A 26,607-nucleotide genomic window follows, 5' to 3' on the forward strand; every position below is an offset into this window, starting at 1 on the left:
AGATCCACAGGTGGTGTAAGTTAGCATAGCTCCATTGACTTCAATGGACTGTCACTGATACACACCTGCTGAGGATTTAGCCATTTGTCCTCAGCTGTTCTTGTGGGTTAGCATTAATGTTTGGTTGCCTTACTTAAACCATTTTGAACTACACAAATCCTTAACCTGTTTGATTTTATTATGGAGACCATACTATTAATTCAGTTTATGGAGACCATACTATTAATTCAGTTGGTTTCTGTTTTTGCACAATCTAATTTTGCCATCTGGTCAAGTTCACCTTTTTTATTTCATATCTCATTACTAATGAGACTTTATATGGTGCATATATTTTTGTGTTACAATGATATCTATATCAATGTGTTGTTTTATATCCTTAATATATATTCCAGTCCTTTAATCATCTTATCATATTATTTAAAAGTATTTTTAGTATCCTGTTCAGTGGAACTTACACACACATTTGCACACTACTCTCCAGTCCTAAAACACATGGAACTTTTTACACTTTTTCAAAATCTGCTGAATTATTTTACTTCTTCTACAGACATGCCAGTGTGGCTTTGCCACATGGGCTCATTTTTTGCCCACTCTCTGAGACAAGGTTTGTTGTTTTATTTGACCATTGGCCGTCATTAATCTTTTTGTATACACTGACTCTGCTTACTTTGCACTTTGCTCCAGTACTGATTTTCAGATTAATTTTTATTCATTTATTTTCAATGTGTCAAACCAATGTGTTGTATAAACATGCTTTGTAAATTATTGAGATTCAATAAAGAGTGTTGGTTCATCATCATATTGTAGCTTTTTCATCCAGCTGTTTGTTCATGAATGCATTTTGTTTTATTATTTCTTTGCAACTTGTGCTGCGAGCAACACACTTTTGCAAAATGGTTACAACTGACTATGCCATAACCAAAGTCCCATGAATTCTGCAGTAAGCTAGATATAAATTCACCGACAAGATGTGTGGATTCTGTGGCACTCCAGTGCAGTGCACTGGAAGTTCTGCAATGAAATCATTTAAATTTAAATACCAAAGGTTTATTTTTAGTTAAGCCACTAGGAAAATAAATGTCAGGACAGTAGCCATTTTGTTATTTTGCTATTCAGTTTATTTTATTGTGTCTCTCATTATCACATCTCAAGTGCTATAGAGTTTTCAACTGACGGCATGTAATTGCATCATAGAAAATATCAGTGGAAGCCGTGGTTTGGCTGCTGTGTAGCAGAGATTTGGAGATTTGTGAACCTGTAGAGGAAACAGAGGCAATGTGGGATTTGGGGCATATTATTATTATTATTATTACTATTATTATTATTTATTTGTTCTTTGTATTGCAGAAATACCTTGAAGCCCCAATTATGGGCCAGGACCCCATTGTGCTAGGTGCTGTACAAACACAAAGCAAAAAGACAGTCCCTCCCCCAAAGAACTTATAATCTAAGTAATTTATATTTAAGTATATTATATATACGTATATTAGCTACATGTTTCTGTTAAAATGATTAGCAGTGAAATAGTCAATATTATGGACATTTAAATGTCATCTTTGGGCTTCAGAGTTAATACCACATTTTGATGACTGAGAGGAGTTCGTACTCCATAGAGCTATTATTTCAAGCTGTCTGCAGACTCAGGAACACATTGCTATATCCATTTACAATTAGTGCATGATTTCATGGTTATCTTTACCACCACTGGGGCTAGAAACTTTTTTTTTTTTTTTTCAAAAATAAAATAATAGATTCTGAAGCACTTTTCTGCAACAGGAAATGGGAAAGGGGTGGATTCCGCATCACATTCTGTGGCTTCCTTGGTCATACCTGCCTTATAGATAAACAGTGAACTTGATTCCCAAGGCCAGTCAGTCTGATACTTTTCTTGAACACTTAATTCACACAGCAATCTTTTTTTAAAAAGAGAATAAATGTTTGAAAATCACAACTCATTCAGTTTACTTGCCAAGCCATGAGTTTAGGGATCTGTTTTTCTCCTGTATAAGGTGATGACATCTAAAAAATATAATACAGTGAAGTGTCAAGAGCAGTCTGAATGCAGAATTCAGGACTTGTTAAGTAAATAAGAAATAACAGATTTTCAAGACATTATGCTGTAAACCTAAATTTTTAATGGAAATCTGCACACCTATTCTGAGGGTCTTAGACCTAATTAATTTTTTACAAACATTTTGAAATTCAGTCTTAAATACCTGGGACATTCATTAAGAGGAATTAAATCCCACCCAAAACATGCAATCTTAATTATTAAACATTCTGTGAATGAAATGCCAGTTCCAGTTAAATTTGGTTTCACCAGCTTTTAATCTTAAATTGCAAATTCTGAGTTTGGTAGACAGTGAACCGATTTTTTGTTGTTGTTTTTGGCAAAAAGAGTTAATCCGAATATAAATCATGGGTTTCTCCTAAAGGCAAACTGCAGGGACCTTGGCTGGTAGTGATTCACTTTCTTCTGATGTATTAATCAAGGATCAGATGTCAGGAAAGTTTAGGTATATCCCATATGAGCATTTACCTGCATATTGCCACTAGCCTTGGTCTTGAATAATTTCGTATATGTTTCTGTGTGAAAGGTTTCAGGGGATCGCAATATAGATCAGTTTTATTTTTGTTTATTTTATTTTTTTTAATCTCTACAGGTCCAGTCCTGCTAACTCTCATTCACAAAAGAAGGCCTTCAATGATGCTAAGACCTAATCAGAGACCTGACCCAAAGCCCATTACAAATCAATGAAAAAGCTCCCATTGACATCAATAGACTGGATTTGGCCCCATATGAGTAAGGGTTTGGAGGATCAGGTTCTATTTCTGTGAGTGCCTAGATCTCCCTGAGCAACAATATTTTAATGGAAAGAAAACAATATCATAGGGCCAAAGTCTGTTCTCTCAGCTCATGCTAGTTGAGTCTACAAGTCCAAAAGCAGAATTTGCAGACTGTATTCTTTCCAAAAGCAGTTTCAGATGGTGTCTTTTGTTCATGAAAGAATGCTGTCATAGATCAGAGCTGGCTGAACAATTAGCTTTTTTAGAAATATTGTATAATTTTTATAAGTTACTAGCTGGTGAAATACATGTAGTTAGAGAAATAACTTTTGTCTGACTTCCATTTAATGCTGTGGACCTTTGAGTCTGAGATCTGAATAACAGTTAATACATCTAAAACAATAGTAAATCTAGATCATATCTATATAAAATGAATTGCTAATTTAACTTTGCTGGGCCTGAGTCTGATCCCATTTGCACCAATTTTACAACAGTGTAACTCCGCTGACTTCAGTGGAATTACTTTTGATTTACACAAGAAGAGCATCAGGCCCATTATCTCAAATGTCTGTTAAAATTCCCATGAATGTTAATGTACCACAAACGTAGCAAATTAGTCTTAAATCTCCATCTCTAAATGTATAATTTAGAATGATCTTTAAAGCCATCTTATACTAACTTCAAGCTTGAAAGCTTTTGTTTTATGACAGCGACATTGATATCATTACCGTTTTTAAGAACCTTTTTTTTCATTTATGTACATCAATGACTATATTTTTAATAGTGGAGTAAAGTGGATATTGTGAATAACTTATTAAGCCCAAAGTTCTCTCTTTCTGGCAGCAACTTGTATTCATAAATTGACCCTTACAGTCACTTTCTGTGTCACCACTTTCTAAGATTTGCCACTTCTTATGGGTTCGAATGTGCCATGGCAGCATAACCCACAGTAATGGGAGGTGTGAAGCTATAACACCTACAGGAGGCATTATTATTGGATGCAGTTTACTACTCCATGAACAGCCAGACTGTACCTTCTCAAACACCCCTTTGAGATGCTGTGATCCCCTTAGGGTTAAGGGATGAGGGCAAGGACTGGAATTCTGCCTGGCCATCATTCAGGCTGCACAAGGGAATCAGGAAGCTAATAAATGCTCCTTTCCTCACCACACACTGTGCATCCTGTGTGAGGCTCTCACACTTTCAGCAGTGAAACAGCAATATATTTTATGTGGATATGCATTTGTATTTAAACCAATCTCTTTCAGCTGGGCTCATGTCTTTTACGTTATCCCATATGCTAATGACTGAATTAACTGGCAGGAATGTTTGCTGAGATGGTGAATTTTGAGAGAATATTTTCAGAATATGAATTTTGAATTGCAAATATTCACCCCAGAAACAGGATACTAAGGTTATTCCAATCCAATCAGGAAAGAGAAAAATACTGTGCAATGTTTGTGTCTGATCAAAACTAACCCACTCAGCTTAAATTTAGAATATAGAATATTTGTTCATAAGCAGTTTGTTACAATCACAGAAAATCAAGAAATGATTTTGAAAAAGAAATTTTGGGATATCAAAAAACACATTGGTATTTTGCAAACAATAAATAAGGCTGAACTGATCAAATAAAGTATTATCAATTGTTAGCCCAGTTCTACTCATATTGGTATTGACAAGAGGGAACCAATTCAATGCTTAGATACCATGGTGACAGGTGTCTTTGAAAACAGATTCTTATTTTGTATCTTTCTTGCAGTGGCTCTTGTTACAGATTCTCTTTCTCATGGCTGCTTTTCTATTTTTGCTCTGGGCCCTAAGGTGTCTTAGAGTGTGGGATCTTTCTCGTTCTGTCCACTTTCCCAGAAGAGTATGAGCAAAGTGTTTATAACACAAAGAGCTAGTCCAATAGCACATGCAGTTTCACAGTCCCATTGTTCTGCATAACCGTTTATCCCTGTGTATAACCTTTGGCCTTCCTACTGCTCTGCATAGCTGTTTCTGCAACCAATTCCTGCTGCTATTAAAATGTGGAATTAAAGTGGTGCAGTCTTACTTGAGCCCTGCAAAATGTTCTGCACACAAAGGAAAGCTTTATCTTTTCATCATATTTGCAAAAAAGCAAAAGTTCTGACTCTTTTACCAGGAAGGGTTTTGTCTCTATTTACTTCAAAGAAAAAAGCAGTTGGTACTGAAAAAGAAAAGAGAACAAGGTGAAAAAGAGGCATTGGAGAGCATTATACAACACATTGTCAGAGTGCTATTCACAGTCAATGACACCTCACAATGCTCCTGTGAGCCTGCTATTATTACTGAAAAAAGAACAGGAGTACTTGTGGCACCTTAGAGACTAACAAATGTATTTCAGCATAAGCTTGAAGTGAGCTGCAGCCCATGAAAGCTTATGCTGAAATAAATTTGTTAGGCTCTAAGGTGCCACAAGTACTCCTGTTCTTTTTGCGGATACAGACTAACACGGCTGCTACTTTGTAACCTATTATTACTGAGACACTTTGGCCTAATCCAGCCTTTGCGTAAATGGATCCAACTCCTTTTACTGCATTGGGAGTTATGTGGGCAATCGGTACCTCTGCAAATTAGGTTAAATATTTTCAAGAATATCCATTACTGTGCATTTTTGGATGTCCAACTTGAGCCAAGTAGGTCCTCTTGAAGTAAATAAGAGATATGGGGCTTAATCTAACTGAAAATCAGACCCTAGGTGTCTTAAATCACCCACACCAAAACTTATTGAGTGTTTTTGAAAATTTGGCCAAGAACTAGTATAATGCCGCACAATGAATCAGAAACAGAGCGGGATTTAGAGCTGAGATCTCCTTTGCCCGCAGCCCTATTTTTCACTAGAACACTGCCTCGCAATGTGGTATAATTCACACTTGACATTTTCATTCAGCTTTTTTCATCAGGGCAAGGCCTACAAAGCCTCCCTCATTTGGATCTCCAGCCATACATGCAGGTCTAGGGGAAAGCTATTTGTTTTCGTAAAGTCAGAACGCGCCATTTTTCACCCTTCTACTACTGACTCTTAACCCCTGAAATAGAGAGCACCACCTCTGCTTTTGCTGTCTGGGGAAGCCAGACTCTCAAGGCTCTTCTTAGCCTACATCCTCCACATGCCAACCTGCCCCTGTCACCAGATGACAAATCCTTTCAATGAAGGGATATATATATATCCAGTGGAAGATTTAGAAACTGTTCAATATTATAACTCTGGGGCACAATGGCACCTCTCAAGGTTGCTATCAGGCAGTATGGAGATTCTGTATGTAGGAGATAACATGTCATTATTTTATTTTACTTCCCCAAGGAGTAGTTTTAAGATGTTGTCAGGCTGATGAGTATTTTTAATACCAGACCAGTGTTAAATACCCAACTTTACCTTATTAAATGTAGATTGAAGGTCAAAGTAGTCCACACATTTAGTAACTCTGCTGAAATAGGGGCTAAGATACAAGTTCCTGTTAACGGAAGGAAGACTATTCAGGCCAGCTACATTTTTGTCGTGTGGGTCACATTTTCTTGGCAGACTTTTAGGTTCTCCCGATGTTAGTGACGAAACTTCCAATGTGATTCAATGATATTCACAATACCATTCCTTTATGGCTTAGCTGCTAGATTGGTAAGCCTTTCCTTGGAGCCGGAGCACTTATAGTTTGCACTTCATTTAAAAAGAGTCAGAAATATCCCAGCCTGACTCTCAGACCCAATCTTGCAAATTAACATTAGATGAAGTACTCTTGAAGAGACACTAGGCCACTTTATTAATGTAGGTCTTTTCTCTTCATGCCCTGCCCCCATCTGACCCAGTGGCCACAGTCCTTGTATTCACATAGTGCTCCATATGATTTTAAAGGCGTTCTTGGATCTGCTAGTGGAATGACTCTTTTCAAATGAAAAAGAGAAACACAGAATAGCTCAGGCATGCCAAGCCTACATACGCTCTTTCTGTTCCCCAGTTCTCTCCTCCAGAAGAAGAAAATGTTAATGGATTGACAGCACTGATCACACCAAAGATGAAATATAAGTTGTTAAATAAATGTGTTACTTCTGCCTTGGGGTTGCAGATGTCAGGGCCCCAATTCTACAAGCTGCTGAGCACTTCCTGGGAGGCGCTGACCCATGGATTCAGTGAGAGTGGAAGGTACACAGCACCGCCCAGAAAGCTCTTAGCAAGGCCCTTACTTCTGTGAGCTCCAGAGCCCTTTGTATTTGTTTCAGCCTTAAAGAACAAAGGAGCAAAACAATTGGGAAACTGACAATAGCAGTGTCAGCAGCACACTTAGAAATAGCACATCAAGAGGTATGCTGCTGCTAGTTGATCGTTTCAAGGGTGTGTAAGGCCAGGAGCAGACTACAGAATCCCCTCCCCAGTCTGTAACCACTATGTCAGTCTATTATTAGGAAACTATACCCAAACCTACATTAGGGCAGGATTTTCAAAAGCATGCAGCATTTGCCTAACTTTTCTCCCTTTTAAATCAATGGTGAAACTCTGATTGACATCAGTGGAAGCAGTTAGTGCAAAAATAAATGCTTTTGAAAATCCAACGTTGGAGCATACAATAATGAAACCACCAACACATCATATTGTGCCTCTCTGCTTCTGTCATGGAGGCACTTTTAATATAGAGTCATAGAATCATAGACCCATAGGGTTAGAAGGGACTGCAAGGGTCATCTAGTCTAACCCTCTGCCAAAATGCAGGATTTGTTCTGTCTATACCATCCAAGACAGATGGTTATACAGCTTCCTTTTGAAAATTTCCTGAGAAGGCGCTTCCACAACCTCCTGAGGCGGTCTGTTCCATTGGTCTACTGTTCTTACAGGTAGGAAGTTTTTCCTGAGATTTAATCTAAATCTGCTATGCTGTAGTATGAACCCATTGCCTCTTGTCCTGCCCTTAGTGGCAAGAGAGAACAACTTTTCTCCATCTTTTTTATGGCAACCTTTCAAGTATTTGAAGACTGTTATTATGTCCACTCTTAATCTCCCTTTTCCCAAACAAAATATACCCATGTTCCTTCAGCCTTTGTGCGTATGGCTTCCATCCCATCCCTTTGATCATTTTTGTCGTGCACCTCTGGATCCTTTCCAGTTTCTCTACATCCTTTCTACACATTGGTGACCAAAATTGGACACAGTATTCCAGCTGAGGGCTAACCAGCACCGAGTAGAGCAGTACTATCCCCTCCCATGACTTGCGTGCAGTGCCTCTCCTAATGCAACCTAAAATTGCATTTGCTTTTTTTGCAACAGCATCATCTTGCTGACTCATGTTGAGGTTGTGATCCACCACAATTCCCAGATCCTTCTCAGCAGTGCTGCTGCCAAGCCAGTTTTCCCGCATTCTGTATTTGTGCATTTGGTTTTTCTTCCCGAAGTGTAGCCCCTTACATTTGTCTTCGTTGAATTTCATTTTGTTGACTATAGCCCAGTTCTATAATTTGTCAAGATCCCTGTGAATCTTAGCTCTATCTTCCAAAGTGTTGGCAGTCCACCCTCGCTTTGTGTCATCTGCAGATTTGATCAGTATGCTCTCTATACCTACATCCAGGTCATTAATAAAGATGTTAAACAATACCGGACCCAAAACAGATCCCTGTGGAACCCCACTTGAGACCTCCCTCCAATCTGACATAATTTCATTAATAGTTATTCTTTGTTTGCAGTTGTTCAACCAATAATGTATCCATTTAATGGTGGTTCCGCCAAGCCCACGTCTCCAGCTTACCTATCAGAATGCCATGTGAGACTGTGTTAAAAACCTTGCTGAAGTCCAGGTATATTATGTCCACTGCATTCCCTCTTTCTATCAAACCAATTACCCTGTCAAAGAAGGAAATCAAGCTTGTGTGGCATGATTTGTTCTTGGTAAATCCATGCTGGCTGCTAGTGATTACCCATTCATCCTCCAAATGAAACATTCACAAATTGACTGTTACATACATTGCTCTAGTAGCTTCCCAGGTATCGAGGTCAGGCTGACTGATCTATAGTTCCCTGGCTCCTCCTTTCCCCCCTTTTTCAAGATGGACACTACGTTAGCCCTTCTCCAGTCTTCCGGGACCTCTCCTGTTATCCACGAGTTTATAATTATTATTGCATGTGGCTCCAAAGATTTGTTCAGCTAACTCCTTCAGTATCCTTGGGTGAATAGCAACCGGCCCTGCTGATTTGAATTCATTCAAATTTGTCAGAAGATCTCTTCCCCTTTACTGTCTGTGGTAAGTTTGCTAGTCATCCAGTCACGTTATTTTTGGTGAGAATACTGAAGCAAAGTCACTCCCCCGGAGTTCTTCTACAAACCTGTTTGGACCATTATTCACATGGGATTGGTTCATTGGCTGCAAAAGTGCATGAAGGGCTTAGTGGTGCCTTTTTAAGATGCTTAGGCCTGGTCCACACTACCCCCCCACTTCGGACTAAGGTACGCAAATTCAGCTACGTTAATAACGTAGCTGAATTCGAAGTACCTTAGTCCGAACTTACCGCGGGTCCAGACACGGCAGGCAGGCTCCCCCGTCGATGCCGCATACTCCTCTCGCCGAGCTGGAGTACCGGCGTCGACGGCGAGCACTTCCGGGATCGATCCGGGATCGATTTATCGCGTCTAGACAAGACGCGATAAATCGATCCCAGAACATGGATTGCCTGCCGTCGGACCCGGAGGTAAGTGTAGACGTACCCTTAGTGCTGGCTTTGTTAGTGTTTCATGGATTAGCATTTGAAATGTCTTAAATACTTGCTGAAACAACACCAACCATTTGATAAGTTTGGAGTGTTCAGAGGGGTCCTGCACTTCCACAATCACCAGAGAGGACAAGGATGTATTGCATGGGGAGCTTAATAAATATAGGAACTTCCCAATCAGGAAGTTCTGTATTTACTGCTTTGTCCTAAATGGTGTTAGAAGTGAATGACTCCCTTTCTCTAAAGACAGAGTAAAGGAAAGGAAAGAGACACATGTCCCAGGCTCTGTGGTGAGTGGGGAAAGTGGAAAATCGGGGAGACCTGTGAAAACTGCAGCAGGAAGGAGGCGGAGACCTGTCTCGGGACAGCAATGGAGTCCCTAGTGTAAATGGCTCTGTTAGAGAAGTTTGGTTTTGGCAACTCAGGCACCTGGCCTAGTTGGGAGTGGAGATTTGAGCATTTCCGGATAGCTTCTGTTTAATATTGAAAGCACAGAAATACTAGGTAAATGCCCTGATGTTTGCTATGGGTGATGCTGATGATAATACCCTATGTGCACTATCCATCACTGAAGAGGAAAAGAAAGAATACACCAATGTGAAAGAGACTTTTGATGCCCATTTCATAGGCAGAGAAAATATTGGGCCAAATTTAATAAGAGGGGCAAGGAACAAGGAGAAACAGCTGAGGATTTTGTTACTGCAGTTCATAGTCTGGATGAATATTGCAAATATGAAACATTTAAAGAACTAATAAGAGACAGGATAGTTGGTGGTGTAAGAAACACCAGTTTATCAGCACAGCTTCCATTAGATCCAGATCTCATACTAGCAAAAGCTATAGCAAAAGTGAGAACACAAGAAACCATAAACAAACAGCAATGTGACTTATATGCTGGCAGCATAAGGGGGACTGCGTCAGACAATATTGATGCAGTAACTGTGAATGGTGCAGTCAGGAGCGGCGCCAGGGTTTTTGGCGCCCTAGGCGGGGGTCCTTTTCAGGTTACAAGTAAAAAAATCTGCAGTCTTACCTTGTTAGAATTTGAATAACAGAACCACCAGAGATTTAGATTGGAATACTAGGGATGTTTGAGATATATGGGATTTTCAAAGTTCTGGGCCCAATCCTCCATGTGCTAAAAGGATCATGCCTTCCCTTGCAACGCTTGCAAAAAATTTTCACGCTACTTTGGGTCCAAGTAGTTATTGCCAACCTCAGCAATTTTTTGCTAGTTTTGCTACTTTTGAGAGACCTTAGTGCCAAAAAATCATGAATTGGCAATAGGCAACATTTGGATCAAAAATTACTTTCTTGGGATGAAATTTGGGTGATTTTACTTAAAGTCCTGCTCTTGCCCAGTTCCTGTCTCTTTGCTACCACCTAGTGATCTGTGAAATGAGCAGCCACCGAGGCACATGCACAGCTGGACCAAATCTGCCTCCCTCAGCCAGCAGAAACCATGTGGGAATATAGGTGCTGGAACTAAGGGTGCTGGGGGATGCTGCCACACCCCCTGTTTTGAAGTGATTTCCATCATATACAGGGTTTACAGTTTGGTTCAATGGGTTTTAGCACCCTCACTATAAAAATTGTTCCAGCTCCCCTGCGTGAGAACAGAGCCCCATTGGCCTCAGCAAAGAGTGGCTTCAAAATGTATCCAGTCACGCAGGGAGTCAGCCAGTGCGAAGGTGGGGATAGGGGATAAATCCAGAAGCGGCCCACGTGCAAGCAACAGCTGCTGCATAGTGCTGCCAACCTCTGTGATTTCTTATTAACTGGCAAAAATTTAGAAGCAAACTGTCATTCAGCAACATTTTAGGGCAGGGATCGGCAACCTTTGGCACACAGCTCGCCAGGGTAAGAACCCTAGCAGGCCGGGTCAGTTTGTTTACCTGCCATGTCCGCAGGTTCGGCCGATCGCGGCTCCCACTGGCCGCGGTTCGCCGCTCCAGGCCAATGGGGACTGTGGGAAGTGGCGCGGGTTGCCGATCCCTGCTTTAGGGCTACTTTTTGCATGTGATTGGCAAAAAACTGAGTTTTGAGGTTCGCAACACAGCGCTATTAGCGATCAAAGAAGTAGCTCCTGGTTATTCTGTAGTCCTCTAGGGTTGTGGAATACAGTCTATTCTTGAGTGCTTTGTCCAGTTTATATAATTTCCTCACTTTATAAATATTAAACTTTCACAAAACAGGAAGGCTTTTAAAAATGAACCTTTGGATTTACATGTGTTGGGACTGATTCATTGCCTGATGGCAGGAAGTCCACTCTGCAGGGAGCTCTACAGTTGGGCATTGCTGCCCCAAAGGTGGGCTAGCAGCTAGGGAGGAAGCATGGGCAGGGTGCCCAGGAAATGGGCTGATTCACAACTTCTGTCTGGCAGCTTCCATAAGTGTGACACACTGGGCAGTGCACAGAGGCTTTTCACATTGGGCACATACCATGCCTTTGGCTGCTGGCATGCTAGAGGCTAGCACAATGGGCAGTGCACCATGGCACTAGCTGCTGGCATGCTATCAAGTCTTGGCCGCTGGACAATCGGCAGCATGCAGGAATGGTGACTGAAGGTGCAGTAATATTTTCTAAACAGATATAATTCATTTTAAAGGCAGCATGTGTGTCTGTGTGTTCAAGTGCAGAGATATAATAAATGCCAGTGTGCCACGTTTTATTTTGCTTGTAGGAAAAATGATTTCAATTTAATTTAAAAATATATCATGTTCTGGCTCACCCACACATGCAGTGTAGGGAGCACTGCAAGAGTGTCATACTGATAGCACCAGGAACTAAGGACATAGAGCATAGGTGCAAAAAAAATCATGTAATAAGTTACATTTCACTCAAAGAGGAGCAGTCAGTCTTCCTCAACTTAGAACCATTCAGTTGCTGGAGACCTCTGGAAGCAAAGGGAGGGGGAGAGAGAGAGAGAGAGAGAGAAGTCTCTCTGCAGAGATAGAAGAGCCAGAAAACCACACAGTGGAGCCTCTCTGCCAAGATTACTTCAGTTTAATGGCTGGACTAGCTCCACAGCCCTGACATGGCTTCTTTATGAGTGGAAAGACTGGAGTAACTGGATGGTGGCAAATCCTCCCACTCCACACTTTCTTCTATTCCTTAACCTTCCTCTGTTGCAATCTTCTCCTGCAGAGCTTGGCTCCATTCCACATTGGAGAGTGCCCTGCTCTGGCCCACCCCCACACAGAGGAACTGCACTGGTTCTAATGCCGGGGGTCCTCAGCATTGCAGAGATAGAGGCAAGATTTTCCCTATTATTCATTCATTCACATTCCACCACAAGATAATTTGGCTGCCTCTCTTTATTGTCCCCCAGAGCACATTCTTTTAGGTGTCCTCACTCTCATGTTTCTCCCTGAAAGTGATACCCTCAAGTTACACAAATGCAGATATCCCAGAACGCCTCATGCATTTATGATATCACTTATACCATTGCGTGCAATGAGACTTGTGATCTCTATAGTGTTCAGCAAAGAAGAGGTGCCAGGTAGATTTCACATAGGAGAAAACTCAATATTTAACATTTTAAATCTAATTTCTGTACTGAATGCTCCTCCCAGTTTCTAGAAATTCATCATGTAAATGTGAAATTAACTCACTTTTAATCTTGCAGTGCACTTTAATTATCCTATGATTTTAATAGGGCTCTGATTAAAAAGTACTTTTGCAGGTATATTTTGAACACTAGAGCATATAACTAAGAGCTCAGGATCCACTGAAATATCCCTTTTCTGAATACCAGTCCCACAGAGCTGATGTTGTATCTTGAAACCAGTTCAAGTGGACTCTGAATGGGATTTTCAAAAAATGCCCATCCCTGGCCTAATTCTGGTCCCATTGAAGTTGATGGGAAAACTCCCTTTGACATAAGTAAGAGAATAGTCCGGTACTGTGCACCTTTGAAAACCATACTTTGTGACTCTTGATGGTCAAGAATAGTAAGTACCACGCTGATTCCGGAGTGACATAGGGTTTCCTCCTGTAATGCAGGTAGTGCTATGGTTGGCCAAGTCACTTCAACGAAATGCAATACTCTTCAGGCAAAGCATGCAGAAGGAGATAATATGGACTGGAATGAAGGACAACAAGGGCAATGAAAGAAGAGATAATGGAGAGACACAGCAGTGGAGGAGAGAAGGAGAAAGAGTTGTATAGTGTAAGGAGTTAAGAGACAATGAGGAAGGAAGAACATAGAAGAAATATATCAGGCAGGAAGGGTAGAGAAGAAAGACAGAATCAAAAGAAGAGAGACAGCAAGAGAAAGGACAAAAACACAGCATAAGGGAGGGAGAAGGATTAAAGAGAGACACCAGGATGATAGGAAGTAGAAGAGGAAAAGATGAGAGAGGAGCAGGGACAGAAGGCAGACAATGTGAACAAAACAAAAGTCTAGATATGAGAAGGAAGAGGAAAGAGACCAGAAGAGAAACAAAAAGTAAGAAACACTACTGGAGGGAAAGGAAAGTTGAGATGAAAGGAGAAAGAAAAGAGCAGTGGAAAGGAACAGGGTAGAGGTAGAGATGAACAGGAAACAAATTCATGCAGGTCAGTCACAGGCTGGATGTGCTCTTTCTAGGGCTTTGTCTTCACTACCCGCCGATCCGGGGGTAGCAATCGGTTTTTCGGGGATCGACTTACCGCGTCTAGTGAAGACGCGGTAAAATCGATCCCTGATCGCTCTGCCGTCGACTCCGGAAATCCACCTCGGCAGGAGGCGGCAGCGGAGTCGGCGGCAGCGCAGCAGCGGTCGACTTTCCCGCGTCCTCACCGCTAGGTAAGCCGACCTAAAATACGCAACTTCAGCTACGGTATTCACGTAGCTGAAGTTGCGTATCTTAGGTCGGACCCCCGCTGCAGTTAGAAACTGATTGAGTGAATTTTGCATGGGTTAAGGACTGTGAAATTGACACTTTAGGAATCAGGAAGTGCCTGGGAATTTAACTGAGTAATGGTGAGACAACTAAAAATAAATGAAAATAAAAGACAAAAGTGAAGAGGAAAAGGAAAAGTTCTGTGTACCTATTGGCATTACAACAGAGAGCAGCTCTTCTTCAGAGATCTCCTTAGAGAAGACCCCAGCACTGTCCCCTACATCACAGGATTAAATTAGAGATTGACAGCCTATAGATGCACTTGAGATTGATAATGGGATTTAGCACTTTACCCCTCTATGTTGTTTCAGAAACAGCTAGTTCAGTAATGACTGAATATTGTTACCTTCAGCTGATGGTTCAGGACTGTAATGAATATGTGGTTTCAGTCCAGTTCCAGCTGGATAGGAATCCACATAATTATAACCACCATCACAGTTGTTACTGACAGACTTGTGACAGTCTTAGCAAAAAGGATAAGGAACAGATAGTACAAAAAGCAAATTGTGTTCTCAACTCTGAAGTAGCTCCTCCAAGTCAGATAGAGTCTTCTAGAAGGGTAGTGGAGAGAAGCTTGTTCTTCTGTCATCTGTGGTTTACCTGTTCTGGAGTTAAATAGAGTATCGTGTATTGAAAACTGTGTTAAAATTGTAAGCTGTCACTTTAAATGTCATGGGATTTCCCCAGTCCTGCTTGCAGGCCCGGGACTCTAGAGGGAAGCTTGCCATCTGGACCTCATCATTGCAGCAGTCAGTCAGCAGACAGATAGCCTTACAGTAAAGTGGGGTGAGTTGTGCCTCTCTGTTTTAGGGAGCAGTCTGCTTTGTCTCTCTCTGTTTTGGGGTCCCTTTGTATTATCATTCTGAATAAAGAAGTATTAGAATACAGCCTTTCAGTGAGAGTATTTTTGTTTCTATTTACTGCTGTGTGTGTATGCCATGAAACATAACATAGAAGACTTCTGTGTAAAGGGCTGTAAATCCACTGCCTTCAAGAAGCACTACAGTTCAGACACACACACAAAATTCATACCTTACAGTAAATTCCGCTTCTTCACTTGACTGCTCTTTTTCCTTTCTCTCTCTCTTGTAAATTTCATTCAATGAACTAAAGAGGAAGTGTCATTAGCGCTTTGTTTCTGATTGCTACTATGCCCCAAAGGGCTTGCAGTCTAGTTAGAGAAAGTAAACAGTGTACAAACCCATCACAATGAGGTTAGAAAAGCAGTGTGTTTTGGGTGCAGCTTCATGAGAAAAAAAGGAGTGTTCATAACTCAAGTTAGCTAACTTGAGTCAATTAATGTGAGGTAAAATCACAAGGCAGTTTGTAATTTTCACACAAGTTAGCAGATCAGGTTAAAGACTATGGGGGAGTTTTGGGTTTACCTTGACCTGCTAACTTGTGTGAAAACTACAAGGTAACATAAGTTAAGAATTCATTTTTCCCTAGTGAAGACAAAGCCTTAATGATAAAGCTAAGCATTATCACCCCTACTCAGCAAAGAATTTAAGCATGTTCTTAACTGTAGGCATGTGAATTCTGTGGGAGTACTCATGAGCTTAAGTAATGTGGTGAATCTGAGCCTGTTTTAGTAATTCCATGATTTTTATTTGGATTTTTATTTTTAAAGAGACAGAGCTTTTCAGACATCTAGTGGTATCTCTGCTTTTAGGAGAGACTGTTGGCACTGAGAGCAGGAAAACAAGTGATTTGACTGGCATAGAGATGGAACCCACTGAATTACTGAAGCTCAGCTGAATCTCGCTCCAAAAGATCTTTCAAGTTTGAGGCATTGAGGAAGCCTGCATGAGCTGCGCCTCTTCTCTGGATAAATTAAATGTTTCAGTTTTCAGTTATGTCAATCCAGCCCTTACCATGTGTCATAAAATCTCTGAAAGAAAAAAATTGTAAAATGTGCATATTGTACTGCAGGTTAGCAGTATAATCCATGATTTAGGGATATGTTCCGTTGGCTAGAGGTGGTGTTACTAGTTTGGACAATCAGCTTTAAAAGAAGGACTCATCCAAATCTGCACAAAAGAATGAGGGAGAAAGCTACTGAGGTCTCTTTCTGTTTTGTTTAGGAAAAAACTCTTTGCACCCTTTTGTAAAATACTAGTTGGATAAACACTTGCTAAACTGCACATTAGTTTAAGGAAAACATCCATTAAGCTTAGATAAAAAGCTTGTACATTCAGGGTCAAGTTATTTCATTATTATTTTTAGTCAGCTGAGCTGGCAGTAGTCATCTTTTGTATTTTTTTAATTATTATTTTTGCCTGGGTCTTTTAAGCCCAAAACCAGTATTGGCTCCAGCTGTCCCAGCTTATTTAGCTGCCTTCACAGCTGCTGGCAGCCGTTTCCTATAGCACGTCTAATGAATGGGATATTTAGATGTACTAGGTACACTCAGTCCCCTGGACAAGCTTATTTGCTGGATGTACCTGGTATATTATTTTTCAGCAGTGAAGTGGCTAACAGTGCTGGTATTATGTGGTCGTAATTAGGTTTCAAAGTTCCTTATTTTTTTCCCTGCTGAGAATAGTTTAAATCTTCTGTAATGAAGTCATTCTGTGATTTTGGAGACTAAAATAAACTTCTGTTGCACCTTCTGATTACATTCTTTTTTAAGTACAGCAGGCAAGGGGGGAGGGGATAGCTCAGTGGTTTGAGCATTGGCCTGCTAAATCCAGGGTTGTGAGTTCAGTCCTTGAGGGGGCCACTTAGGGATCTGGGGCAAAAATCAGTACTTGGTCCTGCTAGTGAAGGCAGGGGGCTGGACTCGATGACCTTTCAAGGTCCCTTCCAGTTCTAGGAGATAGGATTAAGCTACCTGATCCTTTTTCCACTTGTTGTGAGTTTGATTTTCAGAGGGGCCTTGCCCCAACCTCCTTTTGTATTTGAACATATAAGCCCTATGCACACTGTTTTCAAGCATTAATACGTGCACATTCAGTTGATAGAGTCAAACGTCTACATGTTCTAGTATTAGTGCTTGTAAAATTAATGTGTAGGTGTTTGCATGGTCCTGGTTTCTGAAAATTAGAATCCATAATTTTAATGGTCTGAGGGATTTGTAGATATCTGCTTATATAATCTACTTGAAATGCAAATTAAAATGTAGTACATTTAGACCAGCATAAGCTTATCATAGAATCATAAAAGATTAGGGTTGGAAGAGACCTCAGGAGGTCATCTAGTCCAACCCCCTGCTCAAAGCAGGACCAACACCAACTAAATCATCCCAGCCAGGGCTTTGTCAAGCCGGGCCTTAAAAACCTCTAAGGATGGAGATTCCACCACCTCCCTAGGTAACCCATTCCAGTGCTTCACCACCCTCCTAGTGAAATAGTGTTTCCTAATATACAACCTAGATCTCCCCCACTGCAACTTGAGACCATTGCTTCTAGTTCTGTCATCTGCTATCACTGAGAACAGCCGAGCTCCATCCTCTTTGGAACCCCCCTTCAGGTATTTGAAGGCTGCTATCAAATCATAGAATATTAGGGTTGGAAGAGACCTCAGGAGGTCATCTAGTTCAATCCCCTGCTCAAAGCAGGACCAACCCCAACTAAATCATCCCAGCCAAGGCTTTGTCAAGCCAGGCCTTAAAAACCTCTAAGGATGGAGATTCCACCACCTCCCTAGTTAACCCATTCCAGTGCTTCACCACCTTCCTGCTTCAATCCCCCCTCACTCTTCTCTTCTGCAGACTAAAGAAGCCCAGTTCCCTCACTCTCTCCTTGTAAGTCATGTGCCCTAGCCCCCTGATAATTTTCGTTGCCCTCAGTTGGACTCTCTCCAATTTGTCCACATCCTTTCTACAATGGGGGGCCCAAAATTGGATGCAGTACTCCAGATGTGGCCTCACCAGTGCTGAATAGAGGGGAATAATCACTTCCCTCGATCTGCTGGCCATGTTCCTACTAATGCAGTCCAATATCCCATTAGCCTTCCTGGCAACAAGGGCACACTGTTGACTCATATCCAGCTTCTCGTCCACTGTAATCCCCAGGTCCTTGATATTGGCTGCCAACTAGACATCGAGCCATTGATCACTACCCATTGAGCTCGATGATCTAGCCAGCTTTCTATCCACCTTATAGGCCATTCATCCAATCAATCCATACTTTTTTAGCTTGCTGGCAAGAATACTGTGGGAGACCATATCAAAAGCTTTGCTACAGTCAAGGTATATCACATCCACCACTTTCCCCATATCCACAGAGCCAGTTATCTCATTGTAGAAGGCAATCAGGTTGGTCAGGCATGAGGACCTGCTCCATGATTTTTCCCGAGACAGAGGTGAGGCTGTAGTTCCCCAGATTCTCCTCCTTCCCTTTTTTAAAGATGGGCACTATATTTGCCTTTTTCAAATCGTCTGGGACCACCCCCGATTGTCATGAGTTTTCAAAAATAATAGCCAATGGCTCTGCAATCACATCAGCCAACTCCCTCAGTACCCTTGGATGCATTGCATCCGGCCCCATGGACTTGTGCATGTCCAGCTTTTCTAAATAGTCCTTAACCTGTTCTTTCACCACTGAGGGCTGCTCACCTCCTCCCCATACTGTGCTGCCCAGTGCAGCAGTCTGGGATCTGACCTTGTCTGTGAAGACTGAGGCAAAAAAAGCATTGAGCACTTCAGCTTTTTCCACATAATCTATCACTAGGTTGCCTCCCTCATTCAGTAAGGGTCTCACACTTTCCCTGACCACCTTCTTGTTGCTACAGACACCTGAAGAAACCTTTCTTGTTACCCTTCACATCCCTTGCTAGCTTCAACTCCAATTGTGCTTTGGCCTTCCCGATTACACCCCTGCATGCTCGAGCAATATTTTTATACTCCTCCCTAGTCATCTGTCCAAGTTTCCACTTCTTGTAAGCTTCCTTTTTGTGTATAAGTTCACTGAAGATTTCTCTGTTAAGCCAAGCTCGTTGCCTGCCATATTTGCTATTCTTTTTGCACATCGGGATGGTTTGTTCCTGTGCCCTCAATAAGGCTTCTTTAAAATGCAGCCAACTCTCTTGGACTCCTTTCCCCCTCATATTAGCCTCCCAGGGGATCCTGACCATCAGTTCTCTGAGGGAGTCAAAGTCTTCTTTTCTGATTTTATGATTCATTAAATTTCTGTGCATAATCTGCACAAACATTATAGTGCTAAAATCGGTATATGAAAGACCTTTCTAAAAGCATACAGCCTTGTCTACATAAGAAAGCTGAACTGGTTTAACTAAAGGTGTGATTTTAAACTGATTTAGTTAAATTGGTACAAACTGCTGTGTGAACACTCTTAGTTCATTTCAATTTAAAGATTATTTTGGTTTAGCTCCTGTTGATTAGGAGTCAGTTTAAGTTAAACTCAAATAAGCCACTCTTCCATCGAAATAAGTGTCCAAATGGGAGTATGCAAGGGTTTAACTTCAAGAAAAAGATTAATGCTGCTTACAAATCATGTTAGTTAGGGGCAAATCATACCTTCCTGTGAAGATACCCTGTGGGAGAGTAAGAATAGACCCTGGAAACTTACCGTGTGCAATTTCTATCATATTGCACCGTCAGGGAGAGAGGATAGAGGGTCTATGGAGGAGGCTCTGGCCTCCCAACCCTGCTGATATCTTGGATAAATGAGGAAGGGAACTCTAGGTTCCACAGACAGCTCTAGCGGGGAAGCTGGATGGATCTGTGCTCTCCTATCTCACCTAAGTGGAGGGTACATTCAGAGCCTAAGTTTAAAGACACTTTCAGCCCAAACATTTAATTAATGGGATAATGAAGGGCCCACTCCCATGGGATGGTATCATTAGGGGTCTGATCTAGATTCCATTGAAGTAATTGACTCTGACAGGAAGAGAAACTGACTAAAGTATAGTGGCTGTAATACTTATGAAAAAAAGAGAACAGCCTGAAAGAATAATAGTAACGCTTAGCCCTTATTTAGTGCTTTTCATTTGCCAGTCTCAAAGCACTTTACAGAAGAAGTATGTCTCCATACATGAATTTTATACATGGGGAAACTGAGGCACAGATTGATGAATTGACTTCCCCAAGGTAACTCAGGCCAGTGACTGAGACAAGAATAGAACCCAGATCTCTGAGCCCAATTTTCTAAATTTAAAAAACGAAATATTTAGAAATAAAGTATTTAAATGGGATTATTTTTAATCATGTTCATTAAACATTTAATGTTTTAAACTTAAAATGTCCACTAGCTAAAACAATTATGCAATCCAGAATGTGTGTGCTAGTTATCTGTGTCTGGTATGAGGCATGAGGAGAACCCCCAAATTGTGTAACTGTTGAGTAAGGAACTTGCAGCCTAACGTAGAGCCAAACTCTCACGTCCATCCGAGCATCCCCATTAACTTTAGTGGGGATACACAAGTACAGCCTCGAGCAGAATTTGGCCATCTATTGCTTACAAAATAGCAAGAATAAAGTGAGATAGGTTTGCATATCATACCTAGATATCATCATTTGGTTTATTATTTGTATGACAGCATTGTTTATAGGTCTCAACCAAGATCAGGATCACTGTGTGCCTGGTGCTGTACAAACGCATAGGAACCAATAGTGCTTGATACAATAGTTTATAAAATAGATAGCCCCTTCCCATCGAGAATTCTTGTGTAGAAGCTATGCATCTGAAGAAGTGAGGTTTTTACCCACGAAAGCTTATGCCCAAATAAATCTGTTAGTCTTTAAGGTGCCACCAGACTCCTTGTTGTTTTTGTAGATACAGACTAACATGGCTACCCCCTGATACTTGTGTAGGAGCCAGTTATTATGCTACACCCAGTACTTGCTGAAGTCCAAGGGGGACTGTTAGCATTTCCAGCCTTGAACACACCAAGTAAGGCATGGTCTGGGCATGGTAGGGTGACCAGATGAGAGGAAGAAAATATCGGGACACCGGGGGGGAGCAAACAAAACAAAACAAAAAAACTGAGTGCTGCCGGCAGAGCAAAATATTGGGATAACTTGCGTCCCAAACAGAGATCGTCCAGGACGCAGGACAAACAGCTAAAAATCGGGATGGTCCCAATTTTATCGGTACGTCTGGTCACCCTAGGGCATGGGACATGGCATTTCCTGCCTGCCTTCCTTCCTTCCCCTTCCCACATATGCACAAGTCCTGGGAGGAGCTGGATAGTCTGTATTATAAGATACACAGGTAACACTTTTTCTGAAAGTGTAGGAAGATTGCTTGTGAGCATTATATGTGAACCCTACTCCCTCTAAAGATATAGGATGGGATTTGAAAATGTGTACAGTGCTGGTCTAATTCAGTTTCCGTTGACTTCAGTAGAAGCAGAGTTAGGCCAGCATTGAGCACTTTTGAAAATCCATAACACTTTCTCACGGCTTTTGCAGGCAGTGTCTCCAGCCACCACTCTCTGAGTGATATATTGTCTTCCTGCTCACCCAAAGTTGTTCTGGTTCTAAGAAACTTACTTGAGTGCAATAAACCTATGATATTCCACAGGTTCTCAGCGCATATAGATTGCTGACATCTTTATTCATAAGCTCTTTCCTATGAAGGGAATAGAAAGAGGTGAAGTTTTACAAAAAGGAATTTTCATAGGGCATGTCTACACTACAGACTTAAGTCGACCTATGTCGACTTACCCCACACTACCCTCCTCTTGTCGCTGGCGCGTGTCCTCCCCCAGAGCGCTTTCACCAACTGAAAAGGGGCAGTGGGAAGGAGGGGCTGAGAGCCAGAGCTCTCAGCTCCGCATGGCTCCTCACCGGGAGCCCAGCTGCCCCCGGGCTCTTGATTCCCTGACGCCAGCTGGGAGTGGGGGGGCAGCCACCCGGGCTTCTCACCTTCCCGTTCCCCTTCAGGAGCAGGGAGCAGCTGCCCTAGGGTGACCAGATGTCCCGATTTTATAGGGACAGTCCCAATTTTGGGGTCTTTTTCTTATATAGGCTCCTATTACCCTCCACCCCCTGTCCCGATTTTTCACACTTGCTGTCTGGTCACCCTAAGCTGCCCGGGCTTCTCGCTTCCCTGAGTGGGGAAGTGGGGAGCCAGGTGGGCCAGATTTCTTGTCCATTTCAGGGCTCTAGCCAACAGCCAATGTAAGTAACACAGTGTCTACACAGACACTGCATCGCCCTGACTACACCGACATAAGCCCTACGCCTCTCATGAAGGTGGAGTTATTATGTCGGGGTAGTAGGGCACTTACATCAGTGGGAAAAGGCTGCTGTGTGTTCACTGACATAATTAGATTGACATAAGCTGCCTTATGTCGACCTAATTGTGTAGTGTAGACCAGGCCAGAGCCTCAACTGGTCAATTTTCAGCTACTTTGAAACTTAAACATTAATAGTTTCTGAAAAATAACATTCTGTAAAGAACATCTGTAGCAGCATGAATCAGTTTGAAAAGCTTCATTCTCTTCCCTTTATTTATGAAGGGGGGAAAGAGCTTCATTTTAATGTATAATATGTTTGCTGCATATTCTTTTTTTGCCATTAATATAGTAGTTTTAAAAAATTCCAGTAGTATGCCAAATACTGTTTCTAGTTACATGAAATTGCTTCATGGTTAAATTAAGGGTGCCTTAATTAGTTATAGTTTTCAGGAATATTATGTGAATTAATAATATATCTAAAATATACATTTGTTTATTATGAGGAATGCTTCTATTTATTAAAGACTCAGAAAATACAGAAGGATTTATCTAATAGTAACTGAAACCAAAGCAACTGAAGTGGTTGTAATTCACCCTGTTAGTTATTTTGTTGCAATTCTGTGTATGGACACTCATTTCAGAAAAAGAACTCCCAGTTCTATATATGCTGATTTTTTACTAATTTATTTTTAACTAATTCAATTACAGTATGTTGAAATTGGACACTCTTAAACTAAAACTCTAGTAGTTTCTACACATAGGCTTGCATCAAAATAACGAAAGGTGTGATTTACAACTGCTTTAGTGATTTCTGTTTCAGTTCCTGTGTGAATATGTCCTGAACGTGCATCAGAAATTAAATCCTTCTACTGGCCACTTGTTTTATTTCTGGTTGTATCATCTCTTGTTGCTTGCCTCTTCTTGATTACTATCACAGCAAGTTAATTCACTGCCAGGTGTAGAGTGTATCCCAACTCCAGTTAACAGAAACTCTAGTTTAATTTGTGCCCCTGTGGATTTTGTCAAATGCCCTTGAACCTTCAGTCCTGTGAAACTCCACAACAGTAGGTGGTGATTTTGAGCTCCACAGAAATTTAATTTCAGCCTTACGGGGCATAGGAGTTCACAACACCGAAGTTCATGATTATTTCAGTTTTTTGAGTTTATGAAGGTTTTAGATTTCCCCAGAAACCTTTGTGAGAAAGGTCTTATCTGTATGAGTGTAGGCCTTCATTCAGGAAAGCACTTAAGCATGCGCTTAACTGGGGAGATCAGATTCAAGCACATTGGGACTTAAACAATGCTTCAATGCTTTCCTGAACAGTGATGCTTTCCTGAATTGAATTCTTAAAGAACAGTTAGAAGTCCAGAAATGCACAAACTTAGTGTGTCTTGGAAATGTATAGTATTTGTCTGATTGTATTACATAAAGTAATTTCGCTTCTCTTTTAATTCATTACACTTGTTGTAGTTAATACATCTTAGCTCTTATGAGATCAAGTTCAGAAGTTCAGATACACGCTGTTTATTTTAATTAAGCTTTCTAATTTAATTTATTCTGTAGTGTGCATGCCTGTCACCTCTGTGTAGAACCTTTTTCTATATTCATTAAAATATTGTATAATCATTAGACATTCTACAGGACATGATTACATTAATGGCTCTTTTGTCCAGTTTGTTTGTTAGTTAGGTTGCAATTTGACCACAAGAGGGCAGTATTCCTTTTCCCCATGCCTGCATTCCTGGCCTTTCTCAGAGGCTTTTCCTCTAGTAAAAAAAGGGATCAGGTTGTATGAGTCTGCGTAGGGTGGGCTACAGCAATAACCATACTTGGTAGCAGGATGCCCAACATGTAAAGTTATCCTTATTTTAGTAAATGGCAATACAGCATAGGCCTGATCTGTTTCCATAGGTGAGGTGGCTGTGGTGAGGTGACATCTGGCTGCTGCTAATTAGCTGCGGAAATCCCTTGCTCATCTTCTAATGCCAGTGTCGGCCAGATGCTGTCTGAGTGGGAGGTGGCCTGGAAGCAAAGTGTAAAGAGAGGTTTTCCACCCCCTGCTTTGGGATTAAGCTCTGAGGAGGCAGAGCCAAAGAAGCCCGCAGGGGTCTCCCTGGCTGGCACCTGTGGAAACGACATCCCAAGCAGGGAGTTTTTGGTGGGCAGTTAATGTCTGGGTTTTATTTCTTCCAAGTAAATTTCTCCATTTAATATTTTTTAAAATTTATTTTAGGTGTCCGACCCCTGGTTGCGATGGCTCTGGGCACATTACTGGGAATTATGCTTCACATCGAAGGTATGTAAAGAGATTTTTTGGTCTTTAAGTCGTGTATGTTTCAACTGGATTACAAAATGGGAAAGGGACCTGTGGTGCGGGGGGGGGGGGGGGGGGGTTAGAGGAATCTGTCACCTGTGCCTTATTAAACTCTTATTATCATTTGCATCAGGTGCTGAGGGAAATGCTGCATTTATTGATCAAGGTAACAATAGTATCTTCCCATTCCCAGAAGAGGAGATACTATGGTAGTATAGTAACTAGGGAGTGGTAGATGCAGAGTAGTTAATGACACCTCCATTATGTGTATGAAACACAGTAAGGTGAGAAAAGCTGCTTTATATTTAGTAACAGGAACATACCCTATGATGTCTGGCCCAGAGTTAGTAGTATAGCCAATTCCTGCTCCTATTAAAGTTAATGCTATTGGGCCTGATTATCTGCTCACGTAGGTGCAAACCAGCAGGAACTCTGTTGAAGCCAGTAGAGATACAGCAGTGTAAAACTGGTGTAAGTGAGAAAAGTAGTTTAAAACCAAAACATCAGTGAAACACAGACATGAAGGAATCTGCCACACCATTGGGTTCAGGACAAATGACAACTAAATCACAATAATGATTAAATTCCCTTTAAAAAACATTTAATTTCAAAAATAAAGATTACCTTAAAAAAGACAAGGTGTAAAAAGTTTAAAATCACCTAAGTGAGTTAGGAACCTATATCACATTTTCAAAAGTGACTGAGGGCCAGATTTTAAAGGTGTGTGGGCACTAATAATGCAGATAAGTGCCTTGTAGGATATAAAAGTCTAGTTGCTTTTTTAAAAATTCCACTAGGGAGCTAGCTGCATCTTTCGGCGCCTAAGTACATTTAAAAATCTGGCTTTTAGGCATTTAGGCTCTAAATCTCATTGAAAGTCAATAAGAAAGCTCTGATCTGCACTAGGAATTTACATTGGTATAGCTACATCTCTCAAGGGTGTGAAAAATCCACACCCTTGAGAGACGTAGTTAAACTGCCCTAACTCCTGGTATAGACAGAATTATTCTGTCGACCTAGCTACCACCTTTCAGGGCCGTGGATTACCAACACCAGGGTAGTAGTGACTACAGTGAAGCGCTACAGCGGCACAGCTGCAATGGTGCCACTGTGCCACTGTAGTGTTTTAAGTGTACACAAACCCTTAGGCGCCTATATGTCTGTCACTTTTGATAATGGGTCTTAGGTGCCTGTGTCACTTAGGTGCTTTAAAAATGTACTCTGTTATTTGCCTTTTGATTTTAAATGAAAAAGCAAAACAATCTAAATGTACAGGAGCGTTTTTTAAAGATCATGAACAGCAGGTTGGAAGACTAACTCTGCTGGGTAAGGGAGTTGCATCAGATGTTTTTTTAATGTTTCATTAGCACAGATAACCTAAATCGGAGGAAGGGGAATGAAGATCAGTAAAGGAGCGCAAATCATATAGAACTAAATTACGGGAAGGGCACATCGCAGTTGACACTGTTGTAATGTACACACAACAGTAAACACCAAAGAGCTCTTAAATTCAGATTACTATGAAGATTGGCATTAAGGTGCTCTGCCAAATCAATTGCCCCCAAACTTCCTGAATCTGCTAATGCAATTTGAAGGTTCTTTTGCATTATGGTACAAGTGAGAGCAATTGTCTTGTGGCCAGTCTCAGAAGTCATCTAGTCAGTTTGAGAAAAAAGGAAGGAATTAATAACATTGAATAAAATTCACGGGACTATGAAGAGGTTGTGGGGGAAGAGAATATACCTCAACCCACACAAA

At 41.2% G+C, this 26,607-nt stretch overlaps 1 protein-coding gene across 4 annotated transcripts in view; it reads left to right on the top strand.

Moving 5' to 3' along the window:
- Positions 1 to 26,607, top strand: part of MYT1L (myelin transcription factor 1 like) — a 150,810-nt gene that overhangs the window by 85,139 nt on the left and 39,064 nt on the right. For all 4 annotated transcript variants that reach the window (XM_065400682.1, XM_065400683.1, XM_065400680.1 and 1 more), the window contains exon 15: positions 24,769 to 24,831. In XM_065400682.1, coding sequence (XP_065256754.1) covers positions 24,769 to 24,831 — 63 coding nt within the window. The remainder of the gene's footprint in view (positions 1 to 24,768; positions 24,832 to 26,607) is intronic.

Source organism: Emys orbicularis, chromosome 3 (assembly GCF_028017835.1).
Source record: "Emys orbicularis isolate rEmyOrb1 chromosome 3, rEmyOrb1.hap1, whole genome shotgun sequence".
NCBI classification, from domain to species: Eukaryota; Metazoa; Chordata; order Testudines; family Emydidae; genus Emys; species Emys orbicularis.